Source organism: Scyliorhinus canicula, chromosome 4 (genome assembly GCF_902713615.1).
Source record: "Scyliorhinus canicula chromosome 4, sScyCan1.1, whole genome shotgun sequence".
NCBI classification, from domain to species: Eukaryota; Metazoa; Chordata; class Chondrichthyes; order Carcharhiniformes; family Scyliorhinidae; genus Scyliorhinus; species Scyliorhinus canicula.
The window spans coordinates 90,571,347-90,593,047 of record NC_052149.1 but is presented as its reverse complement, the minus strand read 5'-3'; the positions used below and the strand labels follow the sequence as shown (position 1 = coordinate 90,593,047).

Genomic DNA, 21,701 nt, shown 5'->3' with positions numbered 1-21,701 from the left:
TGCTTCAAACTTTGATGTATTAAAGCTATTGCTTAATGATGGTGAGAATATGGATTCCAGTTGCAACAATTGTAAAATTTGCAGCATTTGCCCATCGTGTGTACTAAAAAGTCTGGCATCCAACAGACTTCATAACAAGGCATATGATAACCTTTATGAACTTTATAAAGCCATCTGCACACTATCAGTTACTCAAGTCCAATGTGAGAGGACATTTCCAAAGCTAAAGATCATAAAGACAAGGTTAAGAAATTTGCTGTCTGAGGAGAATTTGGAATCATACATGTTGCTATCCATTGAAAAGGAATTGTTAGATGAATTGGATGCAGAAGCAATTATTGGCAGATTCGCACAATCATCTAGCGAACACAAACGATTGCTCTTAATATAGTGGACTGCATGCAATGCTCTATTGTGCTTTTGAACTATCTGTTAATGTGTAAATTGTGCAGTAAACTATTTAAAAATATCAACCAATTACTTAAAAAAAATTTTTTAAATTCAATTATAACATTCTGTACTTACATTTGGTATCTACTGCCAGTAATATGTACAGTGCATGTACACTGTAATTACTAAGAAATACACATTTTTTCCACAAAAATTTTAATTGTACCCTTTTTTCCATATGTATTTTTGGAAAATTTTATTTATTCGTTATGAAAATTAAATGATAGCATTGTAGTTATGGGTGGGCCCCCTTTGTCTCCTGGCAACCAATACTTTTAGACTTAGTCCGCCACTGTCCGCCAGCCACCAAAAGGTCGCGACCCCTAGTTTGCAAATGCCTGCACTAGCAAACCTCCTGGCCAGGATATTGGTACCCCTCCAGTTTCGGTTTAAAAACATGATTTCATATAATAACAGTACACAGCATGTTTAACTTTTAACAACTTAATGTTACTTTTAATTTGTAATCTGCTCTTTTGCTATTGTAGCCAAGTTACCTTATTTATGTGTCTTTTCGTGTCTTTACTGTATCTAAGCACTGGGTTGACAAGTTTCATAAATTATCCACGATAGTCCTTGGATCTCTTTCCTAGTCAACACAATTCTGCCAACTCATTCCTTTAGTTCATTGATTGTATACTATCTGTTTTACACCTATCCACATTTCATTGCACTTGCCACGTGCCATTTGTCTTAAAACTGCAAATTATTCTCATTTGAATGTAACTCGTTATTTTCTCTGCCATCCATTTTGATCTGCTCTTGCACAGGTTTGATTACGATATTTTGTCCAAGTCAATGAAAACAACAAGGATCTTGTTACAAATTTCTTGTATTCGTGAATTGATTTTCATTCTAAGCGCCATTGACCATTGCTATAAGTGGATCCTGTGCCTCCTACAGGGAAGAGTATCCTTTTACTACCTAATTTCTAGTTATATGCTGGTGTGACGAGGGCAACGTAACAAAAAGATTCATTGTGTGCAGCGTATGTGAAAACCTTGCAATTGCATTTCTCTTTTCTCCCTGAAGCTACAAGTATTCAAGTGAAATTAGGCCAATGATAAACCAGCAAACTTGTTAATTTTACAACAATAATATAATATTCAGTGAATTTTCAATCCGTATTCTACCATTCCGTACAAAAATCTAACCCTTGACACTGGCCTAGTACTAGCTTCATTTACGAGTCAGCATTTAATGAACTAAGCTATTAACCTTAGGAAGGGAGCATTGGCTGACACTGAATTCGCCTCCATTTCTATTTTACTGTGTTGTTGTTGGCAATTAATCTCTGTGGGCCAAATTTAACTTGATATAAATTAAATTAAAATCCTTCCCAGAGCGATAAGGCAAACATCTCAAAACACAATCTGCCCTGAGGCTGGCAACATGGTGCCACTCATAACCAGGTTGACCAACCCTGTGGGGAGAAAATAAGTGGCACTTCAACAGTGGGATAGTTTCAGGGACTCGAAAACCTGGTGCAGAGGGAGTGGTGGGTGGGTTTAAGAGAATGTGCACAGCTCAGCAGGAGCCCAAAGGAGGCCCAAAAGGGTTTACCCTCACAACATTCCACATATGAGATACTTAGTCTACCTCCTCAACCCCACTAACAGCGTGCACGCTGTTCATTCGAAGCGCTGTGCTGTTCCCCAGACAAATTCACAACACACAAACATCTCAGCTCAACTCGCTTCCCCTGATATATACACGCTCAGAATCGCATCTCTCCCATCCTGCATAATCCCCACTCACTCAGAAGGCCCCTCCCCAAGCCCTGCAACTATTCACTCAGAAGCCCCTCTTCCCAAACTCCTTCTCCCCACTCAATCAGCAGACCTCTCCCTGGACCCGCCTTCCTCATCTTCCCTCCACCACACCCACCTGCCTCCCACCCTCCCCCCTCTTGCAGACCCACCTGTCCCTTCACAGACCTGATGTGCTTCACCCTTCCCCCACTTGCATATTGTATGGCATTATTGTATGGCTGATGGCTAATATGAAACACTGTTGAGGTAAATGGGCAACATTATAATATCCTTAAAAATGAAATTTAAACTTTTAAACTGGTTTACAAAATAATTTAATAAGGCTATTTAGTTTTTTCTCTTTCTTGACATTAGAAATCAAATACATAGTATTCACACCAGCTAGAAGGCAATAGTATCTAGTTTAAGTGTTGTATGCCAATTGAGTTCCTTCTTGTATCTTATGCTGTGATATACAATTCTAACTTTTGCACATTAGCACAAGTAAATTAGACTCAAAGGATGATTGTCACCACCTCTTTGATTATAAGTACACAGCTCACCTTTTGGGGGAACTCCTATAAATGGCACAATCAAATATGTGTTCAGAGATTCAATGATGCAATCTGAACTGTATCACCTATTACTGTAAACGTGGGCATGTAGGATGGAATAATGATTTCCATTGATTCATTTCAGGGCTGAAAGCCTTACATTTCATGACAGTAATTTTAGTCACAAACTGGACTTCACACATTTTGATGAAGAGATTTAAAATGTTTTTTTCCATAAACTTAATGAATAAAGTCTTGTCTGTGGTGTCTGAAAAATATCCAATCTAATCTCCAAGGATAACTATGAATTGAATTGCATGACATGAGAGAAAATACATATTGTCAATGGTGATATTTTAAAAATTCTTCCACTCCATTTTGTTTGTTGATTTGTTCTGGGATACGTGTCAAAGGTACCAGGTGTCCTCCAGTACATCATTCATTCACTCTGCCCAGCAGAAGTCATTAGTAGTTATCAGGAGCAGGATTTCCTTTTTTACTTCTTTCCTAGTGTTGGGTCACTGAGGTCAGTGGTATGTGTCACTGGGGTCAGTGGTATGTGTCACTGAGGTCAGTGGTATCATTCTTACATTGTAGGCCATTTAGCTAATTGAGCAGAGATGGATAAAAGTTCAGACCTCCATAGTCTGTACTGCTCAGTTTTATGCTCGATATTGTACATCAAAATGCACAAATAAACTTTGTGAACAGAAGGCAGTAATATACTGGGAGAAAAATGTCCTTTTTCATTTCTCCCCTCATCTGAAGGTAGTGATGGATTCCCAGGTAGTTTTTGAAGTCCCAATGATTTTGATTTAAGTTATTCTTTCTGTTTCAGCTGTGATAATTTAATTAGGATATATAACATTGGTGACAGCTCTAATTTCAGAACATATTACATTGGCAATACCAACAGAGTTACAAAATTAGAGGAAAAAAGTCCAGAACAGCATGATTCATATGTGATCTTTCAGAATCATAGATTTGGAATCCAGCTCACCGTGGGACAAGGCAGTGTTGCCTGCTCTCTCCATTGCTGTTTTAGCTATAGAGCCATTGGCAATGGCGCTTAAAGCGCCGAGAGATTGAAATGGGATTATGCATGGGGGGGATAGGACACAGGTTTTCGCTGTACATAGACAACCTGTTGCTATATATTTCAGACCCGAGGGCAGCACGGTGGCACAGTGGGTTAGCCCTGCTGCCCTACGGTGCCGAGGTCCCATGTTCGATTCCTGCTCTGGGCCACTGTCAGTGTGGAGTTTGCACATTCTTCCCGTGTTTGCGTGGGTTTCGCCCCCACAACCCAAAGATGTGCAGGGTGGGTGGATTGGCTATGCTAAATTGCACCTTAATTGGAAAAAATAAATTGGGTACTCTAAATGTTTTTTAAAATAAATTTTTTAAAAAATAAATAAAATTAAAAAAAATATATATATATATTTGAGACCCACTGGGGGGCATTGGCAATATTATGGGGATTTTGGAGGACTTTGGTCAGTTCACTGGGTACCAGCTGAACACAAGAAAGTGTGAGGTGTATCGACTGAGACCAGAGGCCAGGAGAGGAAGTTGGGGGTGCTGCCATTTAAGGTGGTGGGCGCGGGTTTAAGGTACTTGGGCATCCAGGTGACGCGGGGTTGGGCGCAGCTGCATAAGTTAAATTTGACCCAGTTGGTGGAGCAATGAAGGGTGTTTTAAGAGGTGAGATGTGTTGCCACTGTCATTGGAGGGACGGGTGTAGACAGTGAAGATGAAGGTGCTGCCAAGGTTCCTGTTTATATTTCAGAACCTCCTGATCTTTGTCCCGAAGTCATTCTTTAGAAAGGTCAACGTGTTGATCTCGGGGTTTGTGTGGGCGGGGAAGACCCCGCGGGTCAAGAGGTATTTTTTGGAGTGGGGACGAGGTGGCGGGGATTGGTATTGCCGAATATAATGAATTACTACTGTGCAGCTAACATCACCATGGTCAGGAAATGGATAGTGGAGGAGGGGGCGGATGGAGGCGGCTTCTTGTAGGGGAACGAGCTTAGGGGCACTGTTGACACACCTCTGTCATTCTCGCCAGCCAGGTACTCTGTGAGCCCAGTGGTGCTGTCGGCCTTGAGGATATGGGGACAGTGAAGGCAACATTTGAGACTGAAGGGTGCCTTGGTGTGAGCGCTGATTTGTGATGATCATAGGTTTGAACTGGGGGGACTGGGTGCGAGGTTTCAGGGGTGGCAGCTGGCGGGAATTGAGCGATTTGGGGATCTGTTCGTTGGGGGCAGCTTTGCAAAATTTGATCCATCTCTGCTCAATTAGCTAAATGGAAGGGGAATATGAGCTGCCCAGGGGGCATGATTTTATGTACTTACAGGTCTGGAATTAGAATTTTGTGAGGAGGGAGGTGCCCTCCTTTCCTGAGCTGCAAGGTAAGGTGTTGTTGAGGAAGGGGGTAGGGGAGGGGAAGATGTCTGAGTCTACAAGCATCTGATGGACTGGAGGGAACCCCGGTGGGAGATGTTAAACGGATGTGAGAGGAGGAGCTGGGGATGGTAGGGGAGGTGGAGGCCAGGAAGTAGGAAGAAGAAGAAATTGTTTATTGTCACAAGTAGGCTTCAAATGAAGTTACTGTGAAAAGCCCCTAGTCGCCACATTCCGGCGCCTGAAGGAAGCTCTGCGGAGGGTGAATGTGTCCTCATCATGTGTAAGACTAAGTCATATCCAGTTAAAAGTAGTCCACAGGGTGCACATGACGATGGCTGGGATGAATAGATTCTGTGAGGGAGTCGAGAACAGGTGTGAGTGGTGCACAGGGAGGCCCACGAATCTTGACCACATGTCATGTGGGGCAGCAGGGTAGCATGGTGGTTAGCATAAATGCTTCACAGCTCCAGGGTCCCAGGTTCGATTCCCGGCTGGGTCACTGTCTGTGTGGAGTCTGCACATCCTCCCCCTGTGTGCGTGGGTTTCCTCCGGGTGCTCCGGTTTCCTCCCACAGTCCAAAGATGTGCGGGTTAGGTGGATTGGCCATGCTAAATTGCCCGTAGTGTCCTAATAAAAGTAAGGTTAAGGGGGGGGTTGTTGGGTTACGGGTATAGGGTGGATACGTGGGTTGAGTAGGGTGATCATGGCTCGGCACAACATTGAGGTCCGAAGGGCCTGTTCTGTGCTGTACTGTTCTATGTTCTATGTTTTGGGCTTGTCCGAAACTGAAGGGTTCCGGCAGGGGTTTGCAGACGTAATGTCCGAGGTATTGGGTATTAGAGGTGAAAGTGGCCACGGGTACAGAGGTAGCGATATTATGGGTGTCGGAAGACCCGGGAGTCCATGAGGCGGGAGAGACCGATGTCTTGGCCTTTGCCTCCCTGATAACCCGGAGACATTTTGTTTGGGTGGAGGGACTCAGACCCACTGAAAGCTGGTATGTGGGTGAGTGACCTGGTGGAATTCCTGGGGTTGAAGATGATCAAGTTTATCTTGGGAGGGGGGGGGGGGGGGGGTCGACCGATGGGTTCGCCCAGAAGATGAAGCCATTCATTGACTTCTTTAAGGAGGATTGACGTTCAGCAGAGCAGAAAGGGGGGGGGGGGACAAGGGTGGGAGTAGAGAGTCCCACTGCCAGCAAACGGCCCGCCGCCGAGAAACACACGTCTGGGGGAGGGTATCGTAGAATCCTATCAATATTTATTCCTAAACCGCTCCGTACGTATCTCTGCATTCACCTGAGGAAGGAGCAGTGCTCCAAAAGCTCGTGTATGAAACAAACCCGTTGGACTTTAACCTGGTGTTATAAGACTTCTTATTGTATTCCTAAACCAGCATCTAAAGCACATTAATAAAAGCAAAATACTGTGCATTCAGGAAATCTGAAAGACGGAGCTGTAAGGCTGTAATGTATAACATTAACTCTCCTTCTTGCTGCACAGATGCAGCCAGGCTTGCTGAGCTTTTTTTCCAACATTTTCTGGGTTTTAAAATCCAAAACCAGTTATTTGCTCACGATCAAATTACTCTTTTGGGGGAGCTTGCTGTGAACAAATTGAATGCTGATGTTTTGCCACAGCAGTGACTGACGACACTTGAAAAAAGAAAGAGCTTCAGCGGCTGTTAAAAGTGCGACGGGACAAGATGGAAGGCTTTACGTCCTAGATGTATCTAGATTTTTAGGCTGTATAAGTTCAATTTGTTGAAGCAGGGAGGAAGGAAGTCTTTGGGACAAAGTGTGTTGGTGAACTGCTGGGCGGGGGCAGCAGGTTGGACCGTTTGCCTGTGCGCGCGCTCTCGCGAGAAGAGCTGAGGCGTTGTGGCTGCAGGCGAGCGGCGGCCATTGCGCCGAGAGAGGAAGGATTCCTGAGGTGGGAAGAGCAGGAGGCGCCGCCGCCTCCACCAATGATGCCGAGAAAAATGGACTCGAAAGCGGGGGAATAAACTGCCGTCTCCGTCCTTGGCCATGGTGGTGGAGGTGAGCAGGCGCGCGCGGTCCTCTGTTCCGAACGCTGGAATCAATAGCGGCTTATATTTCATATCAAGGTGCTCGGCTCGTAACCGGCTTTAAAAACAAAACGGCTGCGTTTACCGGTCCACCCGCGGCGCTGTCACAATTCATATACAGTATCTATCAGCTGTAATTTAAACACCAGCCGAGATCGCCCGTCATTCAGTTGGTGACTCCTCTGGGTCGCAAGGTTCCGGGTTCAAGTCCGGCTCCAGGACTTGAGTAATAAATCAAGGCTGACGCTCCAGTGCGGTCCCGAGAGGGTGCTACACTGACCGAGATGCCGTCTTCCAAATGAGATTTTAAACCAGGGTCCCATCCCTAAACTTAAAATTTTTTTTAAGAGTACCCAATTCACTTTTTCCAATTAATGGGCAATTTAGCGTGGCCAATCCACCTAACCTGCACATCTTTGGGTTGTGGGGGCAAAACCCACGCAAACACGGGGAGAATGTGCAAATTTCCACACAGATCATGACCCAGAGCCGGGATTGAACCTGGGACCTTTGGTGTCATGAGGCAACAGGGCTAACCCACTGCGCCACCCTGCTGCCCCAGCACCCTAAACTTGTCCCATTGTTGGTGACTGACCGAGGACAAGGATACAGGTGTGTGATTGACTGTAGCGCCTGTTTCTTCACTCTGTTGCCCGAGGATCATGATTTGCTTCTTCCCAAAAATATACTTCATTCAGAAAAATTGTAAAAGTAGATTACCAAATGTTTCAACTTAAAAATGACAATCTTTTTAAAAAATATTTTTTAAAAAAATAATTTCTATTGAAAAATATTGAATTTATACAACATCGAACCATAATAAAATACCAACAATAATGATAGCAATCAAAACATTCACCCCTCCTCAATGAACAACACAACATATTAACAACTTAAATTAACACAATGTTAAGTTACATAACCGTAGAGAAAAAAAATAGAAACTATAATAAGGAACACCCCCCCCCCCCGGGTTGCTGCTGCTATTGACCAAGATACCTATCTTTGACAATCATAAAATTAGACTTGTCTTCATACAGTGATGTTCCACTACAATGTGCTGATAAAGAACTATAACTGTCTTGATATTTCAAGTTGAGAAATTACAAAACATGAAAATTAATTCAACTATCCTTCATACAGCACGGTAGCATTGTGGATAGCTCAATCGCTTCACAGCTCCAGGGTCCCAGGTTCGATTCCGGCTTGGGTCACTGTCTGTGCGGAGTCTGCACATCCTCCCCGTGTGTGCGTGGGTTTCCTCCGGGTGCTCCGGTTTCCTCCCACAGTCCAAAGATGTGCAGGTTAGGTGGATTGGCCAGGCTAAATTGCCCTTAGTGTTGGGTGGGGTTATTGCGTTATGGGGATAGGATGGAGGTGTTAACCTTGGGTAGGGTGTTCTTTCCAGGAGCCGGTGCAGACTCGATGGGCCGAATGGCCTCCTTCTGCACTGTAAATTCTATGTATATGTTCTTCTTGAAAGGCCTGTTCTTTGCAAAGGTGTATTTCAGAGGAGATAAACAATAGTCCCCTCCATACTACAGCCACCTCAAGCGCAATATGCAAAGGGACTGAATCTTTGGGCATGTATGAAGGATCTGATGGGGAGGGCCTTTTTCGCTACCGACCAAGCTACATCTTAGTGCTTTTTTTGAAATGTTTGGTGATGATGCCAAATAACTTGACAGTCTGCTCAGGAAACCATCTTTCAGGGTTGACCATTGATTTTACCTGCATGGCCTCCAGGACTTTACGTGCAGACCGAATGGACTTGTAGTCAAAGGTGTTTTTCTGCTTAAACCTTTCCAAGAGGAATAGGTGGTTCAGTACGGTTCAAAGGTTTGGAGTGTTCAATGGCAAGGTGATCAGACCCATACTTCACAACATATGGGACAGGGAAGACCTCAACACATAGTAAGACTTGGTGTTCGTGGTTTCGTCCCAATGGCCAATCCACCCAACCCCACATCTTTGGACTGTGGTAGGGAACCGGAGCACCCAGAGGAAACTCATGCGGATACTGGGAGAACATGCAAACTCCACCCAGGCAGTCACCCGAGATTGGAATTGAACCCGGGTCCCTGGCACTGTGAGGCAGCAGCGCTAACCACTGTGCCACCATACCATCCTACTAAAACTCACGTCCAAGCAACATGATTGGATTAGATTACTCCATTGTCTATCCACAGTTACTATGTAGGCCAAATATTTCTCATGTCTGGTGAAAGTTATTTCTGACACAGCAGGTTTTTCCAGTTGCTGTCCCAGGCTGCTTATGATTTCAATTTTTTATTTATTCATGGGATGTGCCCATCCCTAAATGCCTGAGGCTGTGATGGCGAGCTACCTTTTTAATTGTTGCAATCCATGTGGTTGGTATAAGTACGCAATATTGTTAGGGAGACAGTTCTAAGATCCTGACCCAGTGACAGTGTAGGAACGGCGACATATTTCCAAGTCAGGATGATAAATGACTTGGAGGGGAGTGTCCAGGTGGTTGCATTCCCATGTTTCCTATGTTTCTACTCTCTTTTTGTACTTTTAGATGATGGATGTTGTGAGTTTGGAAGGCGCTGCCTAAGTAGTCTTGGTGAGTTCCTGCAGAACATCTGATAGTAGCGACTTACAGATCAACTTCCTACATTTTAGGTAAACTTAATTTTCATGCCTTGCAGTTACAGTTTACATTCTAACGTCTCTAATAAGCATTTCCTGAACATTCATTAATCTGGCAAAATAATTAATATACTAAACAAATACAAGAGTACTACACAGCAATTTAAATTAACAATCATACATTACGGCTCAGCCTTATTTAATACCCCAAATAACCTTTTGCAACACGTTTTTGGCCTACTGTACAATCTGCCTGCTTGGTGGATTTTATTTTTAATCATGGGACTAGACCAGCATTTATTGCCCATCCCTAATTACTGTGGAGAAGGTGATGGTGAGCTGCCTCTTTGAACTGCTGCAGTCCTTGTAGTGTCGGTATATCCACGGTGCTGTTAGGGAATTCTAGGATTTTTGTCCAGAGACAGTGAAGGAACAGCGTTATATTTCCAAGTCAGATTGGTGCATGGCTTGGAGGGGAACTTACGGAGGTGTGTTCTGATGTGTCTGCTGCCCTCGTCTTTCCAGATGGTAATGGTTACGGGTTTTGAAGATGGTGCCTATGGAGCCTTGGCGAGTTCCTGCACTGCGTCTTACAATAATAATAACCTTTTATTGTCACAAGTACGAAGTTACTGTTGCAAGCCCCTAGTCGCCACATTCCAGTGCCTGTTCGGGTGAGCTGGTACGGGAATTGAACCCACGCTGCTGGCCTTGTTCTGCATCATAAACCAGCTGTCTAGCCCACTGAGCTAAACCAGCCTATGGGTGGTAAACACAGCTGACATTGTGTCAGTGGCAGAAAGAGTAAATCATACTCCATCTACAAGCAATCAAGTAGGCTGTTTTTTTCTGGATGGTGTCAGGCTCCTTGAATGTTGTTGGAGCTGCACTTATCCAGGTGAATGAAGAGTAAACTCCTGACTTGTGCCTTAATGTTGGACAGATGTCGGTGAGTCAAGAGATCAGTTACTCTCTGCAGGATTCCTAGCCTCTGACCTCCTCTTGTCGCCACAGTATTTAAAACATAGAGAAACAGTGCAGAAAGAGGCCATTCGGCCCATCGAGTCTGCACCGACCCACTTAAGTCCTTACTTCCACCCTATTCCTATCACCCAATAACCCCTCCTACCCTTTTTGGACACTAAGGGCAATTTAGCACGGCCAATCCACCTAACTTGCACATCTTTGGTCTATGGGAGGAAACAGGAGTACATGGCTAGTCCAATCAGTTTTGGTCTATGGTAACCCCCAGACTGTTGATAGTGATACCATTGAATGTCAAGGGGAGAAGGTTGAATATTTTCTTGTTGGCGATGGTCCTCGTCTGGCACTTACTGGTGCATATGTTACTTGCCATTTGTCAGTCCAAGCCAGTATATTGCCTAAGTCTTGCTGTCTTTGGACATGGGCTGCTTCAGTATCTGAGGAGTTGCAAATGATGCTGAACATTGTGCAGTTATCAGCGAACATCCCCACTTCTGACCTTATGATGGAAGGGAGGTCATTATTGATAAAACAGCTAAAGATGATTGAGCCTAGGACAGAGATCTAGCAGCTCAAACTGAATATACCTGAGGAGCTCCTGCAGTGATGTCATGGAAATTAGTTGATTGACTACAACAACCACAATGACCTTGCTTTGTGTTTGCTATAACTCCAACCATAGAACATAGAACAGTACAGCACAGAACAGGCCCTTCGGCCCTCAATGTTGTGCCGAGCCATGATCACCCTACTCAAACCCACGTATCCACCCTATACCCGTAACACAACAACATCCCCCTTAACCTTACTTTCATTAGGACACTACGGGCAATTTAGGATGGCCAATCCACCTAACCCGCACATCTTTGGACTGTGGGAGGAAACCGGAGCACCCGGAGGAAACCCACGCACACAGGGGGAGGACGTACAGATTCCACACAGACAGTGACCCAGCCGGGAATCGAACCTGGGACCCTGGAGCTGTGAAGCATTTATGCTAACCACCATGCTACCCTGCTGCCCCGAATGGAGAGTTGTCCCCGATTCCTGTTTTGCTAAGGCTCCTTGATGTCACACGTGATGAAATGCTGACTTGATGTCAAGGCCAGTGTCTCTCAACGCATCTTCGGACCTTAGCTCTTTTGTCCATGTGTGAACCAAGGCTGCAATGAGGTCAGGAGCTGAGTGATCCTGATGGAACCCAAACTGAGGGTCAGTGACACGGCTTTCTAAATAAGTACCGCTTGATAGAGCAGAGAATTATCTTTTCCATTGCTTTGCTGATGATCGAGAGCAGACTAATGGGGCAGTAATTGGCCAGGTTGAATTTGACCTTTTTATGTACAGGACATACCTGGGCAATTTTCCATATTACCAGGTAGATGCTAGTGTTGTAGCGGCTTGGCTAGGGGTGCAGCAATTTATGGAGCACAAGTCTTCAGTACTATTGATGTAAAAGATTCCAGGGCACTGTTTTTGAAGAGGAGCAGGAGAGTGTTCTCTCCAGTACCATGGCTAATATTTATCCTCCAATCACCATCACAGAAACAGATGATCTTGTTATTAGCACATTATTGTTTGGGGGAACTTGCATAATGCAAAATTGACTGCCGTGTTTCCTACATTACAACAGTGACTACACATTTTAAAAGTAATTAAGTGCCTTTTGGATGTCTGGTAGTCGTGCAAATACTATATTAATGCACATCTTTGTTTCTTAATGTTTTAAATAGATTGCTAGGCCAAGAACAGAAATCTCAAATATTTTGTGGTACAATGAATTCAGTGTCCCGATTCTGGGATCTGCCAGTAGCTCAGAGGATACAAATAAAAGATTGAAACCTTAAACTGCTTGCACAACAAAGGTTAGACATAACGTTTATTTGTGTGTAGTTTGGGGAATTTATGGTAGTTTTGCCTCTTTGGTAGAGCAAGGCCTATATGTTAGGTATTGGATTGACCATAGCACCTTACTTCATTTTAATATTTACCCACAAAATTTTTATTGTACATATGTTTATGTTTCTTCATATTAAATACCCAGAAACCAGGTCATAATTATGTGGTTACAACATTTATAAGTTTCCTCTGTCAAATCTTGACATCAGTCTTGTGTTAAATGCTGATGCAAAGGTTGATGACATTCTTGGGAAGCAAAGCTATTAACCTCGTATGTCTCTTTGAATTGCTTCTTGTTGCCTGATATCTGTGATCTCTTATTAATCCTGGAAAAATTAGAATTAAAGCATGTAAGGCAATGCAGCGCTCTCTTCATTGTAATTGGTTAGAAAGCCTTTATTTGTACAAAGCTCCCAAAAGAGGCTGAGATCATAGTATTTGTGATACTATGCTGGTACTTAAATATTTAATGAAGGTATTGCAATTGTGTGTTTATTGTGCTGAGATGATCAGAATGAGATACATTTGCAAATGTGTTTCAAATACTGCAGCAGTGTGAAACAATTTTACATTGGAATTTTCAGCTCTTTAATATTGTCAATATGAGTTGAAAGCAAACAAAACTACATACATAAGTGGTTTAATTAACGCACAATATAGTGTTACTGTTTTGTTTTTTGCTGCCTACCTGCAAGATTCTAATGTATTTCTTTGTAAAACTTGCAAAAATGTGACTTTTGATGCTTTTGCTTGTTTTATCAGACCATGTAGCATTTTCATCTGCGCATGGCCTTCGTGGTTTTGTTCGTTCAACTTCCTTGCTTGAAAAATTCTGAAATGGTGTGTCCCGTTGGCAGAATTGTTGTAAACTGGGTGAGGGCAAGGACAAGGAAACTTTTTGCTGGTTGTACCTATTGCTCTCCCTCAGCTGTGAATATTCTTCCATGATGGACATCTTTTGGAAGAAGCGTAGTGAGGTTGTAAATACACAGAGTATACCCTGGTGCCAAACTTCAATGTCCATCAGCAAGATTGTTTGATAGTACTCTCGCTGACAGAACTGACTTTTGAGTCCTGAAGGATGCAGCTACATTACTAAACCTGCAGCGGGTGTTGATAGAACCAACATGAGGGAGAAATATTGTCCTCACTGATCTGCCTGTCATGGTTGTGTCTGTTCATAGTCAGGATGAAGTCCTGTTTTCACATTGAAGACAAACTCCATGTTGTGTGCCACTACCACAGTGTTAAATGGATAGAACAGATCTAGCAGCTCAAACTGGGTATCCATAAAGTACTGTATGTAATCAGCAACAGAGTTGTATTCCACTAGAATCTGTAACCTCATTCTGGTATTCTGGTAGGGACAAATCTTGGTTGAGTATTGGAGAGTTGCCTGGAACAGCACCAAGCAGACCTAAAAATAAAGTGAAACCACAAAGTGAATGCTAAAGAGCAGACACAAACCAATTCAGCCAGAAGTACTGAGTGGATAACCCATCTCGACCTTCTGAAGATCCCACAATCACAGAAGCCAGTCCTGAACCGTTTGATTCACTGTGTATTATATCAAGAAACGACTGAGTGCACTGGCTGCAGCATAAACAATGGTCCTAACAACACCCAGCTGTAATGCTGAAATCTTTGTTCTTCAGAATTAGGCGTGCCTCTAGTCAAGTAGTTCCAGTACAGCTGTGACACTGTCACCTACAACAAAGTGGAAAATTGTCCAGGTATATCTTGTCAACAAAATTCCAACTGCACATATGAATGTTCCAAAGGTTTCTGTCTATTTTACTCGGTAATTGTGAGCACTGTTAACCTGGCTTATTCTTAACACACAATCTAAGCCAGTGTGAAGGATCTGAGTTCTATTTATAAAGTTGATTTGAATTTAGAGTTGATTAATCAGTGGATTAATTAAAGCAATTCTCTGATATTAGAGGGGTTTGCATCATTGTGATGTGAAGAGTTTTTGTGTAAATTGCATTGTCCTTTATCTTGTCTTTTTTGTTAAAGTGCTGCAGTGCTGTAAGCATTAAGAGTTTAATCAACATATTGCATTTATATGACACTTTATCCTGTGGGACATCACAAAATAATTTCACCACTGCATTTCTTGGTTTAGAAAATTAATGGTTTGACCTTGGTAGATGTGTGCGCATATGGTGGTGGGGTAAGGATTGGTTATGGTGCTCTCTGCAGTTGAATAGCTTGATGATCATTGTCATGACTCAGAAAGGAATAATGGCTGCTTCAGCATGTACCCACGTACCTTTGCTTCACAGCTCCAGTTCCTAGGTTCGATTTTCGGCTTGGGTCACTGTCTGCTCTCCCTGTGTCTGCGTGGATTTCCTCCAGGTGTTCCGGTTTCCTCCCACAAGTCCCGAAAGACGTGCTGTTAGGTAATTTGAACATCCTGAATTCTCCCTCTGTGTACCCGAACAGGTGCCGGAATGTGGTGACTAGGGTTTTTCACAGTAACTTCATTGCAGTGCTAATGTAAGCCTACTTATGGCAATGAAGATTATTATTACCCATGGAACTGAACTCAGCAACAAGTTGACTACTTCAAAAGAGAAGATGGGAATTGGCAAAACATTGCAATATTACTCATAATATTTGTATTTATATATCGCTTCTCAACTTGAAACATCTCCAGGTATCTCTAAACTTAAAAATTAATTGTTCACCCAATGCTTAACTTTGTAATTTACTGCACCACCCAATCTCCAACTCTCCACAATTAATCTATTTTCACTAGATAACCATGGCATATTGGACCAGAAACAAAGATGACATTGTGTCCCATGTTTATGCTCCACACAAACCTCTTTCCACCCCTCTTAATCTAATCTTAACCACATATCTATCCTTCCATTATTTTCTTCACTATTTGCTTACCTACCTGTCTCTTAAATACAATGTTTTGACAGAAACCTATCCTTTTTATCCACTTTTGTTTGTGAGAGCAAAAATTGATGGAGACAACCATGAATGAGTGGCCTCTTCTCTCATCTCTGGGTAGATCTGCTGTCCCTGCTTGCAGACAAAAGAATAAATAAAGAGGGGGAAACCATTTGCCTCAATCCCAGAATAAAAATACAGTCGAGGGACATATTATTCTAAAAGCAATATAAATGCAAGTAAATTTTTCAACTATTTAGAAAATAATTTTAAGATCTGAATAACAGTTTGAATCCCATTTTCCGCATCTAATAATTTGACCATTTGAAGATAAGGCAGTGTTGTACAACTGTACTAAAAAATCTTGGTAATCATAATTATTAAATATAATAGACTGGATGATAATTACACACCAAAAGAAGTATGATAAATGAGTAGAATGGTAGGATTTGGCCTTTAACACCGGTGGGGAGAATTTTTCAATCATAATGTAAACCCATCAGTAAAGGAGCACTGAATTATCTCTCTCCTGATATTCCTAAAAGTATACTTCTGTTAAAAAATGGGAATTGATATATTCAAATGCCAAACCAAATCATCTAGGTGTCCCTGCCACTGCAGTTGAGGGAACCCTTCCTTAACATCGCAAGGAAATTCCTTCTCTTTCTACTCCTGCTCCCCAGTGTTAGCTGACATCTGAGAATTTTAAAACGGTTTCTCCTTGTGTATTCGCAATAAAGTCGGAGGCTAAAAATACTCTTGTAATATGAATTAGTGTTTTACTTTTAACTCTTTTCCAGGAAAGTGAAGGTGGAAATATGTCACTCAATTTGAAATACATTTCACTGGGAGTTCTAGTTTTTCAAACAACCAGCCTTGTACTGACTATGCGTTACTCCCGTACGTTCAAGGAAGAAGGACCCCGTTATCTAGCGTCAACTGCTGTCGTCATTGCGGAGGTGATGAAGATTACAGCATGCCTTTTGTTAGTCTATAAAGATTCTAGTAAGTATACTATTTAGTACGTAATGTAATTTTTCTGGTATAAATTTGCAATAACCTTTTTATTAGATTTTATACATAAAACCCATTCTATTGTTTCATCTTGTGAATACTAGAATCCCCTTGGTTGAGCAATATCCATTTTATTGAAATTGTTTAGTCAACAATCAGATCAGAATGAATGGAAACATTGAGTTTGGTGTGAATCGCAAATCCTGAATTGCAAGAAATTTTAACTGGGCTGTTTGTGCACATTTCAAATTCCAGCTTGGTTGCATCCTAGATTTGCAACACCATTTCACCTGATCAACTGTTCTGGTTATGATTAAGTAAATTGAAGAAAAAATATTTTTATTAGTCAAAGGTAACAGATTTGCAGATAACAAAGGGAGACTTTGTGGCAATTTATTTTCTATGCAGAGGGTTGTTGCAACATGGAAACAGAGCTGGAAGTAGACCAGAACAACTTTTTAAAATGAAAATGGATAAATATTTTAACAAATAAATGTACATGTGTCTGGGAAAAGGGCAAAAAAACCCAGAAACATGGGACGATTGGCAGCACAGAAGGAGGCTTTTCAACCTATTGTGTCTGTGTTGACAGAAAAAGAGTTATCCAGCCTATTCTTACCTTCCAGCTCTTAATCAGTAGCCCTGTATATGATGGCATCTCCAGTGCACATTCAGATGTTTTTTTTTAATAGGATGAGATTTTCTGTTTCTACCATCCTCCTAGGCAATTCCTTTATAAAAAAAAAAAATTCAGAATACCCAATTCTTTTTATTCCAATTAAGGTGCAGTTTAGCGTGCTCAATTCACCCACTCTGCACATCTTTGGGTTGTGGGGGAGAGACTCACGCAGACACTGGAGAATGCGCAAACTCCACACGGACAGTGACCTGGGGCCGAGATCGAACCTGGAACGCCAGCGCCTTGAGGCAACAGTGATAACTGCTGCACCACCGTGCTGCCCTGCCCATAGGCAATTCCAAATCCTCACCGCCCTGTGTGAGGAAACATTTAGTCCTCACTTCTTCCTCCCCCAAAGCTTTCCAGCAATGACTTTTAATCTGTGGCCTTCCTGGTAATGGAAATAACCTTCCGATCCACCATCTAGTTCTCCCATAATTTTATACACCTCAATTAAATCTTCCCTCCACCTTCTTGGTTCCAAAAAGCAATGAGGTTTTTCCTCATTGCTAAAATTCCCTATTCTTGGCAACATCCTTGTAAATCCTCTCAATACCAGTTTAATGCAATCCTGTCCTTTTATGAAATGTGGTAATGAGACCTGTACACAGTACTCTAGCTGTACAAGTGTTCTGTATGCTCTTATATTCAATGTCCATGGCCAATAAGCAGAATATCCCATATGCCTTTTTGACCACTCTATCGACGGGTCCTGCTCCCTTCAAGGATCTATGGAAATGTGCTCCAAGGTCACTCGGTTTCTCTGCGCATCCCAAACCCTACCATTTATTCTCTATTCCCTTCTCTTGTTTGCCTTCCCCAAACACATTGATTTCTCCAGATTGATTGGCATTTTTCTGTCCACTTGAACAGTCTATTGGTGTCTTTCCACAGCTTTCTTCCTTCCTCTCAAAGGGAATAAAGTGGATAATTATTTTGGACAGTAACCATAGGTGTAGTAGGCTGAGTGGCCTCCTTTTGTAATCACAGAATCCTTCCAGTGCAGAAGGAAGCCATTCGGCTCAGCGTGTCGGGTCTCAGCGTGTATTGACCCTCCATAAGAGCACCCTACCTAGACCCAATCCCCTGCCCCATCCCTGTAACTGCACCTAAGGGGCATTTAGCATAGCCAATCCACCTAATTTGCACATCTTTGGACTGTGGGAGGAAACCAGAGCACCCCGAGGAAACCCACGCATGGAGGGAATGTGCAAACTCCACACAAACAGACGCCCGAGGAATCAAATCCCAGTCCATGTCGTTGTGAGGAACTTGGGAATTAGGAGCAGAATTGGCAATTCAGCCCTTGGAGCCTGCTCCACCATTACATCAGATCATGGCTGATCTCTTCCTGGTCTCAAATCCACCTCCCTACCTGTTCCTCATATCTCTTGAACCTGTTTTTAAAATCAGAAATCTATCTATCTCCTTCTTGAAACTATTTGATGATTCCGCGTCCACCGCATTATGGGGCAGCGAGGGCCACAAATTCACCACCCTCTGCGAGAAGTAGTTCCGCCTCATTTCGGTTCAAATCTACCGCCTTTCAACCTATAACTGTGGCCTTGCCTTCTAGGTTGCCCTACAGGGGGAACATTTGGTTTGCGTTTACTTTATCAATCCCTTTTAGTATTTTATATACCTTGATCAGATCCCCTCTCATCCTTCGAAACTCCAGCGAGTATAAGCCCAAACTGTTTCATCTCTCCTCATATGTCAACCCTTTCAGCCTGGAATCAATCTGGTAAACGTCCTCTGATGCCACCACATCCTTCTTCCAATAAGAAGACCAAAACTGGACACAATATTCCAGATGTGGTCTCACCAACATCCTATACAATTGCAACAAGGCGAGCTTTCCGAGTATGAGGGCGCTGAAGGGGAAGTTTGGGTTGGCGAGGGGAAACTAATTTGGGTATCTGCAGGTGCAGGACTTCCTACGTAAAAGGTGTCAACCTTCCCGCTCCTACCGCTAAGCGGGATTCAGGACAGGGTAGTTTCCAGAGGATGGGTAGGAGAAGGGAGCGTCTTGGACATTTACGAGGAACTTATGGGGTCAGAGGAGATGCAGATCAAGGAGCTGAAGCGCAAGTGGGAGGAGGAGCTGGGAGGAGAGATAGAGGACGGTCTATGGGCGGACGCGTTGAGTAGAGTCAACACGTCCCCAACATGTGCCAAGCTCAGCCTGATACAATTTAAGGTTGTTCACCGGGCTCACATGACAGTGGCCCGGATGAGCAGGTTCTTTGGGGTGGAAGACGGATGTGCAAAATGTGCGGGAGGACCAGTGAACCATGTCCACATGTTCTGGGCATGTCCGAAGCTTAGGGGATTCTGGCAGGGGTTTGCAGATGTCATGTCCACGGTGTTAAAAACAAGGGTGGCGCTGAGTCCAGAGGTGGCGATTTTCAGGGTGTCGGAAGACCTGGGAATCCAAGAGGAGAAAAAGGCAGACGTTCTGGCCTTTGCTTCCCTGGTAGCCCGAAGACGGATACTATTAGCTTCTAGGGACTCCAAGCCCCCGAAGTCGGAGACCTGGCTATCGGACATGGCTAGCTTTCTCTGTTTGGAGAAAATCAAGTTCGCCTTGAGAGGGTCACTGTTAGGGTTCACCTGGAAGTGGCAACCGTTCGTCGACTTCTTCACAGAAAATTAATCGTCAGCAGAAGGTGGGACCTGTAGCTTAGAGTAGGGGGTTAATAAGGGTGGGACCTGTAAGGGAGGGAGACGGCTTTTGCACTATGTTTATAGTTTCATGTACATTGTTTATTGTGTTGTTGTTATAATACCAAAAAAACCTCAATAAAATGTTTATTTAAAAAAAAACAATTGCAACAACACTTGCATAGTGGTTAGCACAATTGCTTCACCGCTCCAGGGTCCCAGGTTCGATTCCCGGCTTGGGTCACTGACTGTGCGGAGTCTGCACGTTCTCCACGTATGTGCGTGGGATTTTTCCAGGTGATCCAGTTTCCTCCCACAGTCCAAAGATGTGCAGATTAGGTGGATTGGCCATGCTAAATTGCCCTTAGTGTCCCAAATTGCCCTTAGTGTTGGGTGGGGTTACTGGGTTATGGGGATAGGGTGGAGGTGTGGGCTTGGGTAGGGTGCTCTATCCAAGAGCCGGTGCAGACTCGATGGGCCGAATGGCCTCCTGCACCATAAATTCTATGATTCTCTATTTTTATACTCCAGTTTTTTTTTTGCAATAAATGCTAACATTCCATTTGTCTTTTTGATGAGGCAGCAGTGCTAACCACTATTCCGCCATGTCTGTGTGTGTGTGTGCTCCCCTTAGTTGGGGAAAGAAACATATGAAACACTATAATAACCCGCTTTTGTCTGAATGTCTAGAACAACGACACAAAGGACTTGCCCTATTCATACGTAATTGCTAATTCAATTTAATTAATGATATTCTTCTACTTTCCCTTGCATAATAGCGTTTCTAACTGGACAATAAATGGGGGAAGGGGAAAAAAAAATCTTTTTAAAATTTCTTCCCGATCTGAGCATCGCTGGCAAAACAGCATTTATGGCCCATCCCTAATTGTCCTTAAGGAGGTGGTGACGAACTACTGCCTTGAACTATTGCAGACCAGCTGGTGTACTACAGATCCATAGAATTCCTACAGTGCAGAAGGAGGCCATTCAGCCCATTGGGTCTGCACTGACGCTGTGAAAGAGCACCCTACCCAGGCCCGCTTCCCTGTCCTATCCCCGTAACCCCACCTAACCTTTACGTCTTTTGACACTAAAGGGGTATTTTAGCATGGCCAATCCACCTAACCACATCTTTGGAATGTGGGAGGAAACCAGAGCATCCGGATGAAACCCATGCAAACATGGGTGCAAACTCCACACCCAAGGCCGGAATTGAAAGCTGGCGCTGTAAGGCAGCTGTGCTAACCACTGTGCCGCCCCACTCCAAATGCTATTAGGAAGGGGGTTCCAGGAATCTGACCCTGTAATGGCCATAATAGTTCCAAGTCAGTATGGTGTGTGCATTGGAGAACTTGCAAGTGGTGGTGTTCCTATGTATCTGCTGCCTTTGTCCTTGAGCTTGTAGGTTTTGAAGGTTTTAATTCTTTAGGTAAATGAAGATTTGTCAGGATGAACATTTGAAAGGTTAACCTACTTGTGTTGTTTTCGTTTTTTTCTTAGGTTACAGTTTGAAAGCGCTAAATAGAGTGTTGCAAGATGAAATTATTAACAAGCCAATGGACACACTAAAACTTGCCATTCCTTCTGGAATTTACACACTTCAAAATAACCTCCTTTATGTAGCCTTGTCCAATTTAGATGCAGCAACTTATCAGGTAAAATATTAACCTCATGTATTTCCCCAACCTTTTTAAATATTCTTACTCG

General features: G+C 43.2%; 1 protein-coding gene across 9 annotated transcripts in view; it reads left to right on the top strand.

The window, feature by feature from the left end:
- Window positions 1-7,003: 7,003 nt before the first annotated feature.
- The window catches only part of LOC119964791 (UDP-N-acetylglucosamine transporter), a 48,231-nt gene continuing 33,533 nt past the window's right edge, over window positions 7,004-21,701 (top strand). For 3 of the 9 annotated variants that reach the window (XR_005460363.1, XM_038794772.1, XM_038794780.1), the window contains exons 1-3: window positions 7,004-7,202; window positions 16,438-16,642; window positions 21,495-21,649. Coding sequence is in view for 8 of the 9 variants with exons in the window: in XM_038794772.1 (XP_038650700.1) it covers window positions 7,191-7,202; window positions 16,438-16,642; window positions 21,495-21,649 (372 nt within the window). In the remaining variant the exon portion in view is untranslated. Of the gene's footprint in view, window positions 7,203-9,776; window positions 9,881-12,564; window positions 12,697-15,074; window positions 15,136-16,437; window positions 16,643-21,494; window positions 21,650-21,701 lie in introns of those variants that run through there. The other 6 variants (XM_038794776.1, XM_038794775.1, XM_038794777.1 and 3 more) reach the window with 6 other exon arrangements.